Source organism: Ixodes scapularis, unplaced genomic scaffold, assembly GCF_016920785.2.
Source record: "Ixodes scapularis isolate PalLabHiFi unplaced genomic scaffold, ASM1692078v2 PGA_scaffold3__209_contigs__length_174095766, whole genome shotgun sequence".
NCBI classification, from domain to species: domain Eukaryota; kingdom Metazoa; phylum Arthropoda; class Arachnida; order Ixodida; family Ixodidae; genus Ixodes; species Ixodes scapularis.
This window is the reverse complement of record NW_024609868.1, coordinates 43,948,419-43,970,794: the sequence shown is the minus strand read 5'-3', so window position 1 is coordinate 43,970,794 and position 22,376 is coordinate 43,948,419. Positions and strand designations below refer to the sequence as shown.

The following is a 22,376-nucleotide window of genomic DNA, read 5'->3' as shown; positions in this document are numbered from 1 at the left end:
TTGATAAAAGAGGACAGCGCAAGAAGACGGTGCAAGTATTCAAATACATATTTGCTGCAATATTTTCTGCTTGAACAGTGTCCCATGTTCATTTTCTTTTGATGGAATGAAAAACATGCGAGGCAAAAAGAAGAAAATCTTTTTTGGCATGCGGCAGCGCAATGTGTGTCTAAAAACTTGGCTTGTTTCCACCAATAACAGTGTGCATCGCCGGAGATTCAATATCGGTCACCGGCACAATGCCACAAGTAACATAATACCTCAATTTTCCTAAAATATTTTTATTGCACAATCTTCTAAAACAATATTACATAGATGAGCAGGTACAATCCAAGATTTTTTGGTTTTTTTACTGCACCAAAAGATACGGCACAGAGTTGCCTAAAATTGTGGCAAACCTACGAATAACCCAAGGACATGCACCCTGCTTGGAATTAAGCGTGAAACACATGTACGACGAAACCTTACGATCCGACGTGCGGACTGCCGGAATGACCTCGGAGGGCGATGGTTTTCGTAACATCGGAGAGCGTTGAAAACCCTCGCCTCCGACCTTCGTATTGCCTGGTCGGACGTCGGATCGGACGGTTTCATCGTACATGTGTTTTGCGCTTTAGCCATGTGCCATGAACACCTATACGTTTCACGAGTAGAGGCATAAGGCTCGTAATAAATATCCGCAGGTACTTGTGCAATGCTCCCGAACTTGAGCGATGGAGCATAACGTCTAAAGAATGTAACATTTTGCACGTGTCGACATTCATAAAAATAAATAAATATTAGTAAAGAGAGAAAAGACCACTTCAGCAATAGCTAGAAGGCACTTTACAAAGTGTTTGTTCCTAAAAGATATGACTGAGTTGAGCTTAGACCGTATACTAAAGTGAGCAGACTGAGCATTTCCGTGCACTAACTTGGAACCTTTGACAAGAAGTAGGCACAAGGCATCACAAATTATAGTAGCAATGTAGCTGGAGAAGTCGGTCGTTAGGTGGACGTTGGACAGATACCATTGCAATGAGCCAGCATTGCATCACAAAAGAAAATGATGTTGGAATGCCAGCTTAAAAGCCAGTTTCATTGCTTATGTACAGTGCAATTCACTTATAACGAAACGGATATAACAATGTGCTCTTATAACAAACAATTTTTAGAGTTTGTAAACTAGAAACGCTAGGTTTCTAGTCCAGATACAATGATAATCGGTTACAACAATTTAATTTTCAGGTTTTCTCATTGTCGTTTTAAGTGGATTGCACCGCACTCACCATCCTAACTTGGTCCCAGCGGAACTTTGAACTACTGAGTATGCCACCGTCCTGCTGCAAGTATCGCTCATTCATAGATCTATTCTTTTATGGCCAGCTGGTGTGTAATGCTTAAGGGGGGACACTACCCAGAGGAAAAAAAAAATTGCAAGAAACATTGGTTTTGAAAAATTACATATTTACATCCATCTACATCCAGAGAGTATTCCCAAAAATTTTCACTAGTTTACACTGCATAGTTAATTTTTTATAAATTATTTTCTGTCTACCGAAGTTAAAGAAAAGGTAGGGTTTGGAGCACTTTGAACACATTTTTCTCCGTTCCACTTTTTGGTATAAATTCCATTTTAGTCAATCCATCGTTTGATAATGGCAATACAGAGAAGGCTTGTTCTTCACTTTTCCTGACAGAAATTTAATAAGGAATGCGCCTATGGAGTTTGTTCGTAGACATTTTGTCGTAGACACAGAAGATCAAAAAAGTTGACCAATTTTGCAGGAGAAAAATGATAGAAATCAATGACGTTTTTCAGAAAACTTTCCATAAATGCACTTCCTAGGCATTCTGCTACATATCTAGCGAATAACGATCTTGAATATTGTGATAGTTTTCTGACGATGGATTAACTAAACAATGTAGGGGTGTTGCTGGTAGAAGCTGCCCTAATTTCCTTCCCACTTAACCGACAGCCTTGAAATTTTGTTACGCACCCTCTAGCATGACCACCAGCCTACCCTGTAAGTTTCATTAATTTTAATCCAAAGGTTCAAAAGTTGACCCTCCCAGGGGGTGTCTCCCCTTAGGCAACTAAAAAAAACAAAAAAACAAAAAAAAACCAGGTTGCCAACAAGGCATGCTAAACGGAACCGGTCTGCGAGAGACATTCATAGTTCGTTGTCCCGGGAGAACGAGGCCCTCAACAGGACCAAAATACAGTCCCTGCCGTCCTCCTCGATAGCACGCAAAAATCAAGGGTCTGCCCCGGTGGGTGCCCTTCCTTTCGTAGAAAGACGTCTCGTGGACACACGGTTCGTAGAAAACTTTTGATGGACGCACATTTTGTCAACATTCCAATGTTTTGTAGACACACGCTTCTGCGACGTTTCGTTGACAGCAGTTTTTTTTTTAATAAGTAGTCTGAATTAGATTATGGGGAAGAGCGCCAAAACTCAAGAGGACTCGCCTAGCGGCTCTAATAGAACAAAAACAAATTCGGAAAACAAGGAGTGTCCATACTATGCGTGGACACCCCTTGCTCTGTTCGGGAAAACTTTATTATATTCTCGAGCTTGCCTTAGGCCTAATCGGAACCACCAAGGGAGGCACAAGGTTCGTCAAATGTGGGAACCTTTCAATAAAACAAACAGTCGAAACGTTGCAGTGTCCACAAAACATTGTTCGACAAACTGATTGTCACTGCGCACGGGCTACTGTACCGGTAGCAGGAACACCCGCCCTCAAAGCAGGTAGGGGAAGATGGCCTTCCGCCGGCGGGGATAGTTGCGGAACTGTTCCTGGTACCAGTTGTGGCTGACAAAGGCCACCCCCACCTGGTTGACCCACGTCCAGGCAAGGGCCAGCCACCAGGTCGGGTTGGGCGAGCCCAGCACCAGCGTCAGGGCGCTGTAGACCACAATCTCGGCCATGTAGTGTGGGCACGACACATACTCGAACATCCCGCCCTTCGGGACGTCGTGCTTGAGGGACACCACTTTGCCTGCGTGGACGCGGAGCGCCGTCTATAACCAGGCACGTCTTTAACTGGGGCAGATCTTTATCCGGGCACGTCTCTAGCCGAGCAAGTCTTTTAGAGGGAGAGCAAACCAGTCTTTTCGGACATATCCTAAATAACTGCTAACTAAAACTCAATAAAATCACGATTAAAAAAAATATTCAATAAATCAGATTGCCATATTTTTTGGTGTATAAGACACGTTGTTTCCAAAATTTTCGGCACTGCGTTTTATATGTATATATTTTTTTCTTTTTTGCAAACTCTGAAGGAACTCCTGTTGATGCTGATTAGTCTTTTTTTACTATTATGACTGCTCAATGCAAATGATGCGTCATAAATGCAAGTCAACCTCCCAAAACTAGAATTCCATAGCAAAAGAACAGAAAAGAAAGTCAAGAAAACGAAAGGAAAAAAAAAAAACGCGTCGCTTTGCGAGTTCTGAAGTCAAGGAGGCTGCGCAAGTCTCGGAAGCCACAAGCGGTGTATGGCATTTCACAATATTTGCTCAAACACATGTTATAAAGTTTTTTCGCAGCAAGTGCATGAATATAGGTGCGTCTTATACACAGGTGCGACTTATATCCTAATTTTTACTTAGAAACTTGTGAAAAATGAGGGTGCATCTGATACAACGATGCGTCTCTTACACCAGAAAATATGGTAATTCGATTTAAACCACTGTAGCTTGAGAAAAAGTGTGTTTTTATAACTTTGTTTTTAAACATGACAGATTGATTGATCAATTCATTTGATCACTGAGAATACAGGGGAGAGAGGTACTATACATTTAAACTATTTAAGTACAGTTTAAATAACAAATTTGATGGATGTAAACCCACCATACTAGAACGAAAGCAGCTTATTTTTTATAGCTGTTTTTTTTTTTTTTTTTTACGTTCCAATTTGCTTGCAAAAAGAAAATTACTTTTGTTGTTTTGGTTCCTTTCTTTTCTTTCGCGTGTTGATTTGCTTGCAGTGGGACATTACATAACTGACAAATGAAGTGGACCGAAGAGAGCTCAACGCTCTGACACGCTCAGAATAGTTGTTTGTGTTTAATCTGCATTAAATCTTTTTTGCATGATTTTTTTTTTTAATTTAGATACAAAACGAGTGCACATTGAAAGCACCAAATGATAGACAAGCAATGAATAAAAAGTATATTAGAGATTATGTCTGTGGGAAAGTTTTGATTTATATCATCCTAGCAAAACCGGTGTAATTTAAATTACAATTTAAATCATTTTGATTTTTGTTCTCCACTTTGCCGCCAAGGCATGGGTTCTCTAGTTGGGTTCCCAGAGACAAAGGGATTCCCCAGAGTACCCTCACGAGTTCTGCATCTTCCAAATTTCCTCGACCGTGCCTGGTGCCAAGTAAAGTGTATTCCCAGTTTAAGTGCAATTCTAGCAGATCCGAGCCATCCATTGGTGCCTAATTATGTGCCAAAGACTCCTTAGTATGTGCTTATTTCTGTACAAGACCTGTAGGGCATTGCTCCTTGCATCAGTCCCACGGGGGTTTCTCAGCTATCAGTCGATGCAAATCGAGTTCCAAGAAATTAAAGTTTGAGAAGCCCACACACTACGAGATGGCAATAGGGGAGGCGGCACGCAACTCCCTCAAAGTCCTCGGATTCTTGTGCCTCCGAACCATTTGTGTCCTGACCCTGTGCTATCAACTTAGTGTATCTTTTATTAAAAAGAAACCTGTAACATACTCTTTTAAGCACGAATAAAAGTCAAAGTATTTCAATATGCAGGGTGTTTCTGCAGAAGCTTTTAAAAATCCCTAAAAGTATGCTGTTCAAAGACAAAAAGAAACTCTTCGCAGGAACAAACTACAGCCTTGGCGGACTTCAAGTATTACTGTATTGCAAAAACATATTAATTAGCGAAATGATTAACCAAAATTGAATTATTTTTTTAGTGAAAATAAACATATGGTTCCAGTGAGAAACTTGCTGAACATCATCGAAAATCACTAAATCAACTCGTTTTAGAAAGATATAAGGCAGGGACAGCATTTTACGGCGTTCTGAAAAAAACGCTCAATTTGGATACGTTTCTACAGGGTGAAACAAGGAGACGCCAGGCTCTTTAAATCGACCGCAAAATTCGGTTTCTTAACCTATCGCGCTACGATTTTGTGCAGCGTTGCCCACAGATGGTTCATTTTTTTTTGTAAAATTTGCGAAGAGCGAACTTACCTGAGGAAAAAGTAAAGGAAGAAAAATGCTTAGCTCCTATGGAAACGCAGCGACGCCACCGATCTGCAAACAACACGGCGCCGTTTCGCACGGGAGACAAGAGATGGCGCAACAAACGCCGCCAACGAACGAGCATACGACGCCCACAGCAGGCCTTTTTAGCAGAAAATCTTTCCGACTCAAAAACGGCGCGCGTTTCCCAGGCGGCGACAGTCGCAGAAACAAAAAAGACGGGTGCGGTAACAGCAAGGAGCTGCAGTTCCTTGTCTGCAAAAGGGCAGGCTCTCGGCGTCGTCTTCTCGTTCGTTGGCGGCAGTTGACGTCGCGACCGCTTGCGCCATCTCGTCTCTCCCGTGCAAAACGGCACTGTGTTGTTTGCAGACCAGTGGCGTCGCTGCGTTTCCATAGGAGCTAAGCCTTTTTCTTTCTTTACTTTTTCCTCAGGTAAATTCGCTCTTCGCAAATTTTACAAAAAAAAAAAAATGCACTATCTGTGGGCAATGCTGCACAAAGTCGTAGCGCGACAGGTTAAGAAACCGAATTTTCCGGTCGATTTAAAGAGCCTGGCGCCTCCTTGTTTCACCCTGTAGGTTTCGGTTTCTTATTGGAGTGCAACTCTGCGCCCATAATCCTGCTCCCCAATGGTCAAGATGCGCAACAGATGTGTGCCATACTTCCCTCCATCTTTTGAGGGAGGTGATGCGGTGGCTTCGTGCCGCAACTGCCGGAGAGCAGGACCAAGGACGCAAAGATACGTTCCGATAAGAAACCGGAACCTAGAGACGCGTCCAAACTGAGCGTTTTTTTTTTTTCAGAACGCTGTAGAATGCTGCCCCTGCCTTATTTACTTCTAAAAAAGAGTTAATTTGGTTGTTTTCAATTATTCTTAGCAAGTTTCTCAGTGGAAACAAATGTTTATTTTCACTAATTAAACAAATTGATTCATACAACTTAGTTAATTATGTTGCCAATTAGTATGTTTTTGTGATCCTTGACGTCCGCCAAGGCTGGTAGTTTGTTCCCGCAAAGAGCTTCTTTATATCTCGAACAGCATATTTTTACGAATTTTTAGAGAGCAGCTCTTAGGGGCCCGTTTCCGGCTTGAGCGGCGTCGCCGTCGCCGTAACCGCGCGGTGCATTATGGGTAAATTTCCCCGCTAAATCTAGCGGAAAAATTTTCCCCGCTAGATTTAGCGGAAAAAAATCTTCGCTAAATCTAGCGGAAGCATTTCCCCGCTAAATCTAGCGGGAAAAATTCCCCGCTAGTAGCGGAAAAATTTCCTTGCAAAATCTAGCGGAAAAATTTCTCCACTACATCTAGCGGAAAGTATTCCCCGCTAAATCTAGCGGAAAAATTTCCCCGCTAAATCTAGCGGAAAATTTTCCCCGCTAAATCTAGCGGAAAAATTTCCCCGCTAGATATAGCGGAAAAATTTCCCCGCTAAATCTAGCGGAAAAATTTCTCCGTTGAATCCAGCGGAAAAATTTATCCGCTAAATTTAGCGGAAAAATTTCTCCGCTAAATCTAGCGGGAAAAATGCCCCGCTAAATCTAGCGGGAAAAATGCCCTGCTAAATCTAGCGGAAAAATTAACCTGCTAAATCTAGCGGAAAAATTTCCCCACTAAATCTAGCGGAAAAAATTCCGCGCTAAATCTAGCAGAAAAAATTCCGCGCTAAATCTAGCGGAAAAATTTCCCCGCTAGATTTAGCGGAAAAAATTCCTCGCTGTCAAGCGGAAAAATTTCACCGTTAAACCTAGCGGAAACATTTCCCCGCTAAATCTAGTGGAAAACTTTTTCTGGGGGGTCACGTGACCTCCCAAGGTCACGTGACCCCCCCCCCCCCCCCCCCCCTGCCCCGAGAACAGGTAACCCTAGTATCCTTCCCTCCTCCTCCTCAAGAGCTGCGCTCCAATTTGGTGTTACAGGGAGTTGTAAACGGCTTTCATTTTTTTAAAGCTTTCGCAGAAGCACCACACATAAACAAACTATAGTCGGTGACAGGTCAAGAATGAAGTGGAAGCTCCTCCCACCTTTTTCCACTTCTGCAAAAGTGGACGCTGGAGTGGAGGTCGCCTCCTCTCTAGCGTTCGCTCTACAAAAGGGGAAAGAGGTGGGAGGAGCTTCCACTTCATTCTTGACCGGTCACCAACTATAGTGTCCTTCAAGCTATGAGCAGATAAAGGCAACGCACAAATTTGCACAAGATATGACTACGGTTACCACAATATCATGTACCGCGCAGTTTAATAATTGCGGAAGAGTAGGGAGAGTTTACCATAAATTGCTTTGAACAACCTTTGGGATCACCAAAATGGTGGTTCAGTTGCGTCTGAGAGAAAGATAAGCGTGACGCCGCTTGCACATGAAAAGTCCGGATGAATCAGTCAGCAAGGATAAGAGTCGCCCCTTTTTAAAGGCATTAGCATGTGAACTAGGCTTTGTTGAATTGAGGCAGATTGTGGATATTATCTGATACAGCCTGCTCAAATACTCTGCTTTCAATACTGAAGCTCTCTGAATCTGGAAATTCTCCTCTATTCAATATGAATCTAGTCGGTTGGAAAGAACTGCCCATAATATAATCAGTTTAACACTAACAATAAGTGCAGAGCAAAGAAATTTCTACATCAACAGGACTTCAAGGAGAGTTCAGTTTCGGCTAGAAAACAAATCTATGCGAGCATGTGTCCCAAATTAGAGGTTACCTTTGGACAAGCAGACAACTAATTAAGCCTCTGCTAAGCAGGACCTGCAAGGACTTTTTTACTGGTTTTTAATTTGCACCGAACCTGAGCGCACTGAATGTAGTAACTTAATTAAACTTTTCTTTTCTCGAATTTCGCTTTATTTTAAAAGTTATAGGCAAATTAAAATTACAAAAACAAGCAAAAGATAACCTCCTTCATGACGTCCTTGGTCGCTTGAGTGGCCGTGAACAAGAGGAGAGGCAGTGAGCTCAGCGAGCGCTCACGGCTGCTGTACTTCGTGTCGACGGCTCGAGAGGGCGCCTCTAAAGCATGTTCTGGATAGGCTGTATGAAGCAGGCAGCCAGGGCGGCTCGCATTGCATTTTCTGCGCGATTAAACACTAATTTGGCATGACACTTCATTGGCCACAAACGACAGCAAACACAGGGTAAAGATCAGTTCAGAACAGGAGCTACTTTGCGCTGCCATACCGCCAAACGGCCAAACCGCAAGCCAAACCTGCTTGCCGAAGGCATTCGGAACGCTTGGAACCTGTCAGATCCTCGAGCTCGAATAAGACCACAGCGCCGCCGCATACATCCGGGACCTTTCTATGTTGCCGCTTGTCGGTGCCTGATCTCACTACCCCTTTCTAGCATGTGCCGCCTTTGCCACCGCTTGGTGGCAGGTATGTCGACGGGTCATTTCTTGTTTCCATACTTCATAAACTGCATTTGTTTCTTTTCTGATCTAAAATACTGAACAAAAACTACTTTCATAAATAATTTAAACGGTTCGCGCCACTTACATTTTGTATTTCGACTAAAAAGAAAGCTTTTCGCGGCTCTGACCAGTAGTAATCCCAGTACCAAAGACTTCACATATCGCGTGCTTTCGGCACCGCAGTTCGCCCCCGTAGGTAGAGGAGGTTTCCATGTTGTCCGGTTAAAATTTGACACAATAATATTTAGTTACTCTCTCCGTGCCCGCTGGCTTGCCTGAACCCCAAGAGATGTGGAAACCGCAAAAAAGGTAGATGCTTAAATATAATTGCAGGGCCCCTTTAACCTGGCAGCCACATTAAAAAACAAAACAAAAAAACTATGATTTTGAGTTTCTTAAGGATGGCTAGTTGGGCTAGTGGATTTTGCATCATGGTGTAATGCACCAAAAAACACGGACGAAAACGAAGAGAGAACTGGACAGGACGTGGTGTAACTTTCAACTGAATGGATTATTAGGATGAAATACTTTTAAAAATATAAAAACCAGCACACTTGGCAGAACGCAAAGATGAGGTCAAAAAACACCCCCCCCCCCTTAATACCAGCGTCATTGGTTCTTCAGATAGTAGAATTCTTTATCGGACAGTGACCAAGAGGGTGTGCTTACACAAGATTTGTCGTGGTGGGACTTAATCCAGAAGGCTTTATGAATTTCTCTGGCTGTTTTGTTTGTGCCAAGGTGTACGTTGGCCAGACGGGGAGGTGCATCGATGGTAGGGTCAGAGAGCATGCGTTGGCGATCAGGCAGTCCCCATCTGGCCACCAGCGGTCCACTGTAACCGTTGTGAATGCAGGCCCAACTCTGAGAAGTGCAGCCCCATCTTTGCTGAGACCTTCGCCACGGACCATTACAAAACAAAAACGGCCACAGAAATTCATGAAGCCTTCCTGATTAAGTCTCGCCACAGCAAATCTTGTGTAAGTGCACCCCTTTTGTCTTTGTCCAATAAAGAATTCTACTATCTGAAGAACCAATGACGCTGGTATTTGAGGGGGGTGTTTTTAGACCATATCTTTGTGTTCTGCCAAGTATCCCGGTTTTTATATTTTTAAAAGTATTTCATTCAAATAAACTCTTCAGTTGAAAGTTACACCGCATCCTGTCCAGTTCTCTTTTTGTTTTCATCCGTGTTTTCTGGCATATTACGCCAGGAGTTTTTGAAATGCACCTGACTCCGTGTGTTTCAGGAAAAATTGTAGTGCTAGCACTTGCACCTATTTTATATCTTATACATATGTTTCATGTGATACCTCCTTAATATTACTCAAGGTTGTAGTGTCATCGTATGTGCACAACTGTCAGACATTGCAGCTCCAAGTAATCCCAGGCAGTTTGTTCGGCAAACCAAAAAAGGCAATGTCTCACTCAGTGATGTCAGCCAGAAAAACACAAACGCAAACAGCGGCCTGCCACCCACCTTCAGGATCTTTCCGGAGCGACGCCATGCGGAGGTGCGTGTCAAACTGGACGCAGAAGCCCCAAAGAAAGATGACCGTTCCCACAATATGATGCCAAGAGATCTCGGCCAGAGAAAAAGCCGGCATCACTCCAACTGCAAGAGTCAAATGGGGTACATTTATGGAAGATTGCAATGTTGACAAGGCACGCTGAACGACATTTAAAGAAAAAAGCACACCTTTCTTACTTTTAAATGCTTAAGGATATTATTGGTAAAAAATGGTAATGTCATACACTTAATACTGTTACTCAAATACTTGGAGGAAAAGAAAAAAAGGCTCGAGGTACACCTAAGCACTTCTTATGAGTTGTGAATGCGAAAGCATTTCCACTCCCTTGTTCCATCTGCAGCGTATTTGCGTCAACGGCAGAGCGGTGCGCTTTGTTGGCGAGGAGAGGGCGCCTCTCCTCGCCATACTTACCTTGGACGTTTCGTGTTAGCGGAGCGCTGACGGACACGCAGTGCCATGGGGTGGCCGTCGTTGAAACTGAGGCGCAGCGGTCAATGGAAGCTTCGTCAACGCGCGCCAGCGAATGGGATTGAAGCCGAAAATCCATCAGCTTTACTTTGCTCCTTTGGGATCGGGAAATTTAAGTGCCGTTGATTAGCTTTTCGCGTGGTTTCATAGCTGGGAGCTGGCTTCACTTGGAGAAAGGATTTCAGGTGCCATTTGGCACGCTTTTCAAAGCTGATGATGTCGGCTCGCTCCATGAGACAGTTAATGCTTTTGCATTAAGATGTTGCGAGTGAAGAACAATTTTTTTTTTTATATTTCTTGCTTACCCCTTTTGATAAAAATTAATTTTGCTAAGGGCCAACCCAGATCATTCATTTGAAATATCCACCGACTATATCAGTCCATTACAAAACTATTGATCGCAAAATGTCTGAAACTGATGTTCCTAGTGTTCAAGAAGCAAACAGCTCCTATGCCTCAAACATTAGCGACACTAAAAGGCTTCTTAAAGCTCCAACAATTTTTTAAAGTGACAGCTGTTAGTGAAACACTTAGCGGTTTCGTGCCATCAACCGCACTCCATACAAACGCGGGCCATTTTTGGCACTCCACCAAAACATTCCACGGGCCGCAGATAACAAGATATCATGCATGGTCATGCATGGTAGCAAGGTAACATGCATGGTCAGTAAAACCGTCCATGCTGGGCAATCTGGCAGTGCACTGGGATATGTGCCCATGTGACCCAGAATTGGCACAAACAACAATTCTCAGGAGCTAGGAAGATAAAACTGCCTTAGAATTTTATGACATATTCTGAAAGCAATGGGAAACTAGGTCCATTAGTGCCCCGTCAATGCACCTGGCTGATACAGTGTTTTATTTTCTAAACATATAGGCAGAAAGATGCTACTAACAGTGTGTGTTTCTTCCAATAATCCTTCATTTGAGAGTGCACCTCGTCTTGTTTACATCGTTGCCCTTGTTTATTCGGCGCTTTGTGTTTGGCAACTGGGACTATTTGTATCAAAGTGACGTACGAAAACACGCTCCCCTCTTATGCAGGTAGCTGAAATGCTCTCTACTTAATACACTTTCATTGCTTCCAAAACACTGGAAGTTTCTTTCGGTGTGTTATTCGGTTTATTATGAAATGCCTATGCGGGCTCTATGGTGCGTGCACACACCTTTACCGTTCATTTAGTCCATCTGCTCTGAAATAACACCTTAGCAGCCCCGAGGTCACACCACAGCTCTCACTGTTTTTCACCTTATGGGTTGCGTAAATGTTTACAATTTGTTTTTTATGCAAAGCACTAGAATACAATTTAAAATGTCACAAAATGTACTGTTCTCTACAAAGTCATTCATTTCCTCAGAAAAGCACGCAAAGTCAAGCCAAACCAAGACGACTAGAGCAGGGGGACTTAGCAATAGTGACTCTGGAAGTCCCATGTGCTGTTTCACTCCCTGAAACTGCACATTAAATTTATTTTTAGACCAACACATTTTGTGTGTTTCACTGGTCATACAATATACCCTTGAGGAATATTATTTTTTTGTACAAGGACATGTCACACTTATCAAATATTATGAGCTCAGTGACCTCATGGTATGTGATTTAGGAAAGGAAAGAGGCACCAACTACGAGCGGGTGATGCTCGACTGGTGGCTTTCGTCCAGAAAACATCTCGACTTCAAACTGCAAAATAAATATTTCCGTCTTGATAGTCGGGTCACTGTAGCGACAAGTGTCTGCAAAGATCTGAGCAGGTGTAAAAACCTGGGCAGAGGCCATTTGAACAAGAATCGAGAACGAAAACAGTGCCTCTCTCACCTGTGGTCGACAAGCCGGGAGCGTTGGAGAGGATAGAGAGCTGCACGCCAAAGTAGAAGAAGAATCCCATCAAGTAGTGCCAGATGTGCATCCTGACGTCCGAGTAGACGCAGACAAACATGCACTCGAAGCACCTTCGGAACACCTGGCAGGTCTCCAGTACTTGGACAAGCAGAACGCTCGTGGCCGTGGCTGCAGAAAACAACGCCGAGAAACACTTTCGGTCAAATTAGTGTCCGCCGTTTGGTTCTCTTTGTTCGATAGCTGTCATCCTCTCCTCTGTTCTTCTTCCTCCATTCTGTATAACTAGGGTTCTGCATTTTCGGATAAATCCGATAAAATCCAAAGAACACTCGTCGGTAAAAATTTTGTTAGTTCGGATTTATCCGAAAAACTGAGAATTCGGGGACTGTCACCTGTAAAAACCAGACTACCCTTTATCTTTCCCTGGGATCCTCGAACAGCCTTTCCTATTTCCTTTTCTTGTTTCCACTTTTGTTCATTCCACCTACGTTCCAAAGCTTTACAAAGAGAGTCTTTTTGAACCCTTATCATGAAAAACAGGATCTCTCCCCACTACAATAGTTGAACCAAGGTCGAACACTTCTCACCTTCCCTGCCACTCCGCTTGGGGCCATTCTCTTGGATACGTTTTTTACCGAGAAGTTCATTCACCCTTCTCTGGCCTCCTTTCACTAAAGATTGAACCTTCGCACACATTCCCTCGCCATCCGCTTTGATGGCAGGGACCCGAGATTCAGTCAGTTTATTCCAGCATAACCACGCCATGGGCAGGAAGCGAAAGCTCCCTGCTGATTACCCCAAGGAATATCTAGATTTTGAAGCGACTCCCAGCAATGACCTCGTCGTCTGCAAGTTCTGCCACGTGCAAGTTAGTATGGCTAATGAAAAGGGAGTCCTGGGCACCAAGGAGCACTAGAGTTCAAATTGGCATATCCAGCTGAGGAAACCTCGTCTCGAGACAGGTGAGTGAATTTGATGTAACCATACTTATTTTGGACAAATGAATTTGTATCGTTAAAAGCTCATCTCTCAATGTGATGCCTATGAAAGGCTGCTTTGTTAAACTTAAAAAAAATGTGGTTCTATATTTAGGTCAGTCGTCTCACCAAAGCTGCATGGAGGATTACTTGACAAGAGGCAAGAGTTGCAGGGAGGACGCTGATGACATTAAGCACAAGTTCTGCCGAGCGCTTTGCCAAGCAGGGATTCCGCTCCATCAGACAGATGGGCTGCTTGGCAGCCTGTTCCGGGAAAAGTGCCCAGCTGCACGGAAAATGCCATCAAGCACTCAGATGTACCAAAAATATCTACCGGAAGTCTACAAGCACGATCTCGAGACAATCAAGGAAGCAGTCAAGAACCGCCCGATATCTCTAACCATCAACGAAACGCCAGAGCTCCGTGGTCGGCCAGCAGTGGCGGTGTTAGTGACATTCTACGACGACGAGGTACCTGGCCGCCGGACCTTGATGGCAGATTTGCAGGTTCTACAACAGTGCAATGCCGTGTCTATCGGAATGCTGATACAAGAGGTTCTTAAAAAATTTGCCAAGTCCCTCAATGATGTTTGTGTCCTGTGCTCGGATTCTGCTTCCTACATGCAGAAACTCCCAGGGACATGCACCAGTCGCACACAGAATTTCTTGCTGTGCATTTCAAAGATCCGTGCCATCTTCTGAACAATATCCTTGGGGAGGGACTGAAGATGGATTGCTTCAAGGGAGCTCGTTACTTTGTTGTGCATTTCCCTGCCCTTTTGAAGAGCTCCAGAGAACTTCGCCGTAAGTTTGGTTCCCTCTGTGCGAGCATGAACATTGAGCTGAAGTGCTCATCGACTGTCAACCCATCTAGATGGTTTTCGTTTCACAGAAGCTCTTGTTGACGTCCTTGGCTACTGGCGCGCTATTGTGGCATTTCTAAAGAGTTATGATGCGAAAGGGAATAAGTGTGACAAGCTGGAAGTGTTTGTGTGACATCTAGCTCTCTGCATGACCTGCTTGCTAAGCTCAGATTCTTAAAAAAACAACCTCGAACGAAGTGCTCTCAATAATCGAGCAACTAGAGGCTGAATTTACAATGGTGCAAGATGTCTATTCCCTACTTGCTGTCCGCCTGAAGCCACTTTTAAGCCAATGAACCAACGCCGCAATGAAGAGTTTTGGCGGGAAAGTCGACTGCATGCTCGACATTGTTGACGAGGGGAAGCGCTTGTACGCCGTTAACAGCTTCTGAGAGTATTACGGTGCTGTAGACGAGAAGTGGAGCTGCACCGTCCAACGAATATTGCGGACGACTTGCAATACACCATCGATTCGTTTTGGTATTGGGTGCAGATCGTCAACCCGAACGTGAAGGCAGAACTGCCTCACATGTTCGAGATCTACAAGCACTTGTTCACACTTAACGACGCCATGATATTACCCAGCTAGAAAGAGAGTTCCTGGCGTATCAGGCCTACGCTGTGAAGGAAATTGTGGAGCCACTACAGTTTTGGAGGATGCATGCACGAGAGTGGCCCATCCTTTCACATTGCGCACTGGATCTGCTGGGTCTTCCCATATCCAGTGCGAATGTCGAAAGAGCATTCTCAATGTTTCGCGTGGTCAATCAGAAGGAGTGTGCTGCGGTGACAGACACTAACATTGGAAAATATGCCCGCATATACTACAAGTTGTAAATGGATGTCACCACGAATGTTGCAAATATTGACTGTGCTATAAAAATGTCTCTGTGGTTGGATTGTCTTTTATTGTTGTACATGTCGTTTTTTAAAGATCAATATATACGACCCTAATAATCCGAAAAGCTCAAAATTCTGTGTACTCTGAACGGACGCTCCGAAAAACTCAGAATTAGCAAAAATAAATAAACTCCGAAAAACACCCTCCGAATTTGCTCAAAAATAAACTCCGAAAACGCAGAACCCTACCTATAACCCAACCTTTGAAATTCAATTTCTAGTATCGGTACTAGCGGTTCTTAATGGCAGATTAGATGACGGGTGGATATGGAGTGACCCGAAACCACTCCATACTCGTGATTTAGTGTGGTAGATGCGAGAGTGCGCTTGCATGCCCAAGACAACAAACAACCAAAAAGCTCTTTAAAACTGCTTCAAATCCACCAAGGAAATTCCCCGTCAGTGTTTGGTCTCCGTCAAATACGTTAGCTGCATTTACCTGCACCTCCTGCACCAGTGCAAAAAAGTGTAGGGCGGTGTACTTCTAGGCATATTTCAATACACATACCGGAAGTACAATGCCCTACACTTTTCTGTGCCGGTGCAGGAGGTGCAGATAAATCAAACGCAGCTATTGTTTGGATCAAAGGTGTGCAGACGTTTCTAAACTGAGACCTCCCCACGTTGCACCCTTCTTGTGTGCTTTACCTGAAGGGTTTCGATGAGGCACAAAAAGGTCAATGAGCCCTACGACCCAGGTTGGCAGTGGGTGCCCAAAGACGTATGAGCGCACCATGACCATCGTGCAGCCGGTGAAGAACATCACCCCAAACTGGTAGAAGTGCTTGAACCATCTGCACAACAAAATAAAAAAAAAAAACATATACAACAAAATAGGCGATTGCCTGAAATTTGTTTCAGAGCTTGAGATTTTTCTTTTTCTTCTCTGAAATTACAGAAGGGTTCATATGCCATTTGTCATGCTGCAGGACCAACTATGGAAATAAGATGCTCAAGTATGGGCTTCCCAAGGTTATTGAATTCTTTTTTATTGTTCGGCGATGAACCTTATAGACCCTTCTGCACCCCGTCGCATGGGCACTACCATCTCGGAATCGCGTGACGCGGCCCCCATAAGGTGGCTTCAAATCGTCGCACCTTCCTCCCCTCCACGCCCTGGCAAAGGGCGCTGTAGTCATGTTTTGTCGTCATGTTTCACCGCGCTTTTTTGCATTGCTTTGTGAAGCGTCGTCTGATACTTATTTTACTGCCTAACTGCATGCCATCCTTATATCACGTTTTGTCTATTTGCAACGTCGGCGCACCGGATACGTGTGAGGAAAGGAATCAGCGTTAGCACTGATGCACATTGAGTATGTAGATGACTCTAAAGGTTGGTTCACACAGGGGCACTTTTCTATGTTAGGTTACGTTACAACTGCTTACGTAGCGAGTCACCGGGACATCCGTGCTTCCAATGGAGCGTAGCGACCGGTTCAAGGAGCATCTATGCACACGACCTACGAAACGTGAATATCCAGGTGGGCCGCGGTGGGTGGGGCATACACAATGTATGAAATCGTAAGCGAATGTCCCTCTGCGACCTGACCTTAAGACACACGAGGGTTGAGAGTCCAATTGTTTATGACAACGCAAATTTGCAAAGCGATAGTGGTGCGATAAGAAGCGCAAGGAATATTTATGATCTTAAAAACAAGGCAAAAAATGAAACATGTTTACAATTCTCTGTAATGTCGGATTAGAGCGCAGCTCTTGAGGAGGAGGAGGGGAGAGTACAAAGGGGAAAGTATGCCCCTCCTCCCCCTCTTCTGCTCCCCTCACATTTATGTAAATTTTTGCTAAATTTAGGTGGGAATATTTTCAGCTAAAATTGATGTTGAAACTTTTCTGCTAAATTTAGCGAAGAAATTTTTCCACCAAATTTAGCAGCGAAATTTTAACGCTAAATTTAGCAGGAAAACTTTCCAGCCAAGCTTAGCGATGAAATTTTTCCGCCCAAATATGGCGGGTAATTTTTTCCGCTAGAGTTAGCAGGGAAGATTTTCCACTAAATTTAACTGGGAATTTTTCCCGCTAGATTTAGCAGGGAAATATTCCCACCAAATTTAGGAAGGCAATTGTTTCCACTAGTTTTCTCGGGAAAATTTCCCCGTTAAGTTTAGCAGAAAAAATTGCCTGCTAAATTTTGCAAGAAAATTTTTCCACTAAATTCAGTGGAAATCTTTTCCCACTAAATTTAGCAGGCAAATTTCCCTGCTAAATATCGCAGAAAAATTTCTCTGCTAAATATAGTGGAAAAAATTGGGGGAGAAATTTAGCGGAAAAAATTGCCCACTAAATTTAGCGGGAATATTTCCCCGCTAAATTTAGCGGGGAAATTTTTCCGCCAAATTTATCGGGGAAATATTCCTGCTAAATTAAGGCGCCGTGTGACGTCACCCTTGTGAAGTCACGTATGATGTTATTATGAAAAACGTCCTATAATGCAACGTGCTGTTCTGCTGACGGTGACAGCGCTGGCGCCGCCGCTCAAGCCGGAAACGGGCACCGAAGGGCAGCGCTTTAATATAGTCAACGCAAGCAGTCGCTGTGTGTTTCTTGGAAGCATCGTGTTCTGCCTTCATAACAAATCCAAAACAGTTGCTTTTGATTATACGCGGGAATCATTTTTCCAGTATAAACTTTCGTTTGATCTATTTATTTATGATTTTAAAGAAACTACACACTGTACTCGGTCTCATGTCTGCAGTCATTAAATTTTCTTAGGCCATTTAATTCAATTAATTTATTTAGTCACAGTGGGTTGAGCTCCCCGGTATGCAATATGTGATGCCAAAAAGAAGCCGTCTGCATAAAAATCACTCAAGTGCAGCATTGTCGATGCAAGATTTACTCTCGACGCAGCTGGAAGCCAAAAGCGTATCTGCTGAAAAAAATAGAGATATGTCTACACAAATCAATGAAGTGGTGCCTGGCATATGAATTGTGCCAAGCATGCTGAAGGTCAATTCTCTTGCACCATTAAATTTTATTTCACAAATTATACGGAAAACAGACGTCACATCAATTGACGAGCTTGTCCCTTATCTCATATTCTTAATATGTTGAAATGTCCGCATAACAAATAGTTTCCTAAGGTCAACATTGTGAAATGCTGCTAATGAATACTTTTGCAGGGTTGATCTGCTCCGTTTCACGATAACTTGGCGAACTGTGGAGATTGCGACCACCCCCGGCCCAGTAAAAACGACAAAGCAAGGCATGAGACAGCACTCCATGGTCGAGGCCACAGAGGCCTCGTTACCGCCCCAGCAACAACGCCGTCCGCAACAAAAGTTAATTCTAGGCTTCTTTCTCTTTTAGTAGAGTTGCCGTCAGACTCTTCTGACAGCAATACTACATGACACGGAAGAAACACGAAGACATGTTACTTTTCAACGACAATTAATACGGATCAACACTTTTTTGAGAAAAACGTAGCTTTCGAACGATGTTTGAATGATTGCAGCCGTGAATAGACTGCTTCCACTCAAAACATTGCCCTGTCATTAGCACCCGCCACAGATTCGTGGGTGAACTGAGCATATGGTTGTCTCATAAAAGTGTTCCTGAAAAGCTCGCTACTTTAGCAGACGGCAAAGTTGCAGCGGTAAACATTCATCCGATGTTGTTTTGTTTCACAGCAGACGATTCTTGGCCAGCAGACGACAGCCGGTTCCACTGACTGGGCGTCGCATTTGGCGCAGTGACACAAATGCTCCTGTGACATGCTGCCACATGCCTCACTCCGACGTTCTTATTGGGTCGCGGCAGCCGTAGCCTCCACAGTTCGCCAAGTTATCATTAAACGGAGTATAGTTTAAACAGGGGCAAATGCAGGAATTTCCTGAGGGGGGGGGGGGTCAGGTGTTGTCAGCGTACCATTTGTTTAGGAACCCCTCTCCTTCGTTTCACGCCCTAAATTTTACAGATGCAGAAATCAAGAGGGAGGTCAGGACATCTGGACCACCCCTCTAAATCCGCCCCCGAGTTTAAACGATTTCCTACTCGGCCTCGGAAGGACCATCAAAACATCTCTTGAGTACTTAATGTCTTTCAAGAAACCGATGAAGACAATATTGCTTCTTTTTTGCATTTCATCTGTCATTACAGGGGAATTTTCCCGGTAGGCAATTTTCATAAAACATAGGTGTCCTCAAAAACCGAACAGTGAGCACTAAACTTGTGAGTTCATCTGTTCTCTGCGCCAAAATGAGTTGCTGGGCAAGTTGGATAGACATCTTGACTTAAACAGCGCAAATAAGTTACGTAAGGAAGAGACAACAGCGCTCTTTCCTTCCTGTTGTCTCTTCCTTACGTAACTTATTTGCGCTGTTTAAGTCAAGATGTTCGCTGCGATTCAGCACATTGTTAGTCAGGGTGGCGACCTATCTTTACACTGTACCTTCAGGTATTAGTCTCTTAATTTGCTTATTTTTATGAAAACTAATATCAGCGGGTACGTCCAGTACGGCCGTAGTCATCCATAATCCCTCCCTCCGGCATCATTTCAGTCATTTCGCCGCTGAGCCTGGCCCAATGAAGAACATGATCAGACGAAGGTGTCCGTGAAAACGTCCGCAATTTAAGCTTGTAACCACATCGTAGATCTCAAGGTGGTCGATGACCACTGTATCATTAGTTCTATAACAAAAGAGATACATTTATAACACAACACTAAGCAAAAAATGACATAACACATAAACACTGCCGCGAGCCCGCTGAAACTGTAACCAACTAAATTGAAGCAGTGCTTTATGACGGTGCGTGTGTCGGCGCCCTCTGTCTACTGGTCAGGTAACTACTGAGATGAAAAGGTCTATAATAGCTGCGTTCGATTGACTTACACCTCCTCCACCGGTGCAGAAAAGTGTAGGGCGGTGTACTTCCGGTCGTATCTAAATACACATACCGGAAATAGACAGCCCTACACTTTTCATGTACTGTTGCAGGAGGCGTAAGTAAATCGAACGCAGCTAATATTTTGAATAAATATCTTTGCTCAAGATTGGTTATTGTAGTTGCTTTTATACTGCTTCGGCTACAGTTGGGGCAAGAGACAAAAAAGTAGTTTGACAGTGCCTCTTTGCACTCCTCCCTCTCTTCTTGCATGAAAAAAAAAAAGAAAGAAAACTCGAAACCAATTAAAAGTTTCTAAAGCTGCAATGAAAATTTCGGTGACTGTAGCTCGTAGCAGAGTTCAATAGCAGTCAGGTAACTTAACTGAGTCACTATCTAAGAGTAATTTTCAACACTGGATTTCTTCACGTTAGTAATGCCGCGGCACTGAGAAAGGCATGGTGGTTATGGGGGATGGCAGTCGCACGCTAGCTGGCGGTCCGAAGTCCGACAAGGAAATTGATCATCGCGAGAGAAACGTTCATTTAAGTGGCTCTGCAAAAGAATAAGCAGAAAATGGAAGGTCCTTACCTCTTTGGAATGGATATATTCTTCAGGCAGAGCGTTTTCCTGTTGGTCTCGGCAGCCTTTCCGTAGAGAAACGCCGCAGTGAGCAACGCCGGTACCTTGTCTCCTTTCGTAAAGTGAAGGTAGCTCGCTGCTATCATCGCCCCGGTAACCAGCGTCCAAAATACGTCAAGAAGGTTCAACATCGTGTCACTCGATGTCCCCCACGGTTATTCCGCAAACATGCGAGGATGCCGAAGCGAAGTGCCAGCGAGCTTAATTTAATGACTCTAGACTAGTGATGAGACGAATCTTTATCCGAATCGAGATTCGGAGCGAATCGCCGAATGGCCGAATCTGATAAATCGGAAGATTCGGAAGAGTAGCCGAGTAGCAGAATGGCTGAATCACAAGCGATTCTGAAAGGTTCGGAAAGGGTGGATGGATGAATGGATCATGGCTATACCTTTTGTAACGGGCGGTAGCTTGCGCCTTCTAGCCTAAGTCTAAAAAGACAAAAACGTGAACCAACACCAGGCAGTGTGGGATATCACCAAGGTGACCTTCAAGAAATCGAGCAAAAAAAAAAACATCATTTTCCCTTTTCTGCTTCTTCCCCCCGGCGAGGGAGTCGCCAATTTTTCTCTGGTCAACCTTGTCGGCGTTACCCCAGCACCGGACCCACTGGGAGACAGGGTTGAGACTTTGGGCCGGAGCCACGCGGGAGGGAGTCCCGATTTTCCTCTGTCGTTGTACATCATTTAATTTTCCTTAGATAATGAACCGTTTCCGAGAAGCTTTCTGTCAAGCGGCGGAAGTCGGAACGAAAAATCGAGGAAATTCGGAAGGAGGCTGTATATCAGCGAGTAAAACACGTAACTGCAGCATATATATAATTGTGTTACACAAAAAAAGAACGTCGACGGGAAGGAAAACACGACGTTTGGGTGGACGCTACGGATGCCCCTCTTTAAAGTCGCGTTGGGCAGGCGCCGCTGCTCAGAGAGCGAAGAAACTGGTAGCGTAGCTCAGGTAGGTCACTTCCTCGATTTTTAGTTCGTGCAACCAGGGCCGTAACCAGAGGGGGGGGTTAGAGGGTTCTGACCCCCCCCCCCCCCCCGAAATTTTTTTCTGGGTACGGCCCTGGTCGATGCACTGGCAGCCAGCCGATTTTAATCTCCACCTTTGCGCACGCGCAGTGGCGCCGGTCGGCTACCGGGTACCGAACCGGGACCGCTTCTCCGGTTTGCTGTAACTCTCCATTCTATGCCACCGATGCACATGATTCATAGGCGAAAATAAGACAATAGACACTTTCAAAATGGCCGCCGTTGTTCCCAACCCCCCCCCCCCCCCCCCCCCCGAAATGTTTTTCTGGGTACGGCCCTGCGTGCAACTACCGCCTGGTGCCGTCGGTATGTGGAAAAGGTCCATTTACACCAATCTTCTAATCGTCTCTTTGTCACTGTAATCCTTTTCTCTTCCGTCTTTCCATCGTCGTTAGTAAAACCCAGGGCCCCGGCCAAATCCGTTACCCCCTCAGGGAGAGCAGGGCGAAGCCCCGTGCGCTTCAAAACCAAGTGAGTGTCTCGCTATCATTATGGCAGGCGGCACATAATGTGTCCGTCTCCTGAAATTTAGCCCGATACGTCGTCGTCCTCAAAACTGCCGTTCTTGCCTCGAACGTACAGCAAAGCACTACCCAGTGAATTGTCAAACAGCTTTTCCTTTCTTATGTCCTGCTTTCGTGACCTCCCACATTT

General features: G+C 44.4%; 1 protein-coding gene across 1 annotated transcript; it reads right to left on the bottom strand.

The window, feature by feature from the left end:
- Nucleotides 1-265: 265 nt before the first annotated feature.
- Nucleotides 266-20,990, bottom strand: LOC8040799 (polyprenol reductase). Its single transcript, XM_029993184.4, has 5 exons — nt 20,638-20,990; nt 15,856-16,001; nt 12,444-12,635; nt 10,108-10,242; nt 266-2,986 (listed from the first exon to the last, which is right to left on the bottom strand). Exons 1-5 carry the CDS (start codon nt 20,817-20,819, stop codon nt 2,727-2,729), a joined length of 915 nt encoding a protein of 304 aa, XP_029849044.1. The 5' UTR covers nt 20,820-20,990; the 3' UTR covers nt 266-2,726.
- Between the last annotated feature and the right edge of the window lie 1,386 nt (nt 20,991-22,376).

Coding starts and splice junctions, on each gene's coding strand:
- LOC8040799 (XM_029993184.4), bottom strand. CDS start 20,819: ATGTTGAACCTTCTTGACGTATTTTGGACGCTGGTTACCGGGGCGATG. Junction 16,002..20,637: donor AATATATCCATTCCAAAGAG/GTAAGGACCTTC, acceptor TTTGTTGTGCAG/ATGGTTCAAGCACTTCTACC. Junction 12,636..15,855: donor GCCTCATCGAAACCCTTCAG/GTAAAGCACACA, acceptor TGTTTTCTGCAG/CCACGGCCACGAGCGTTCTG.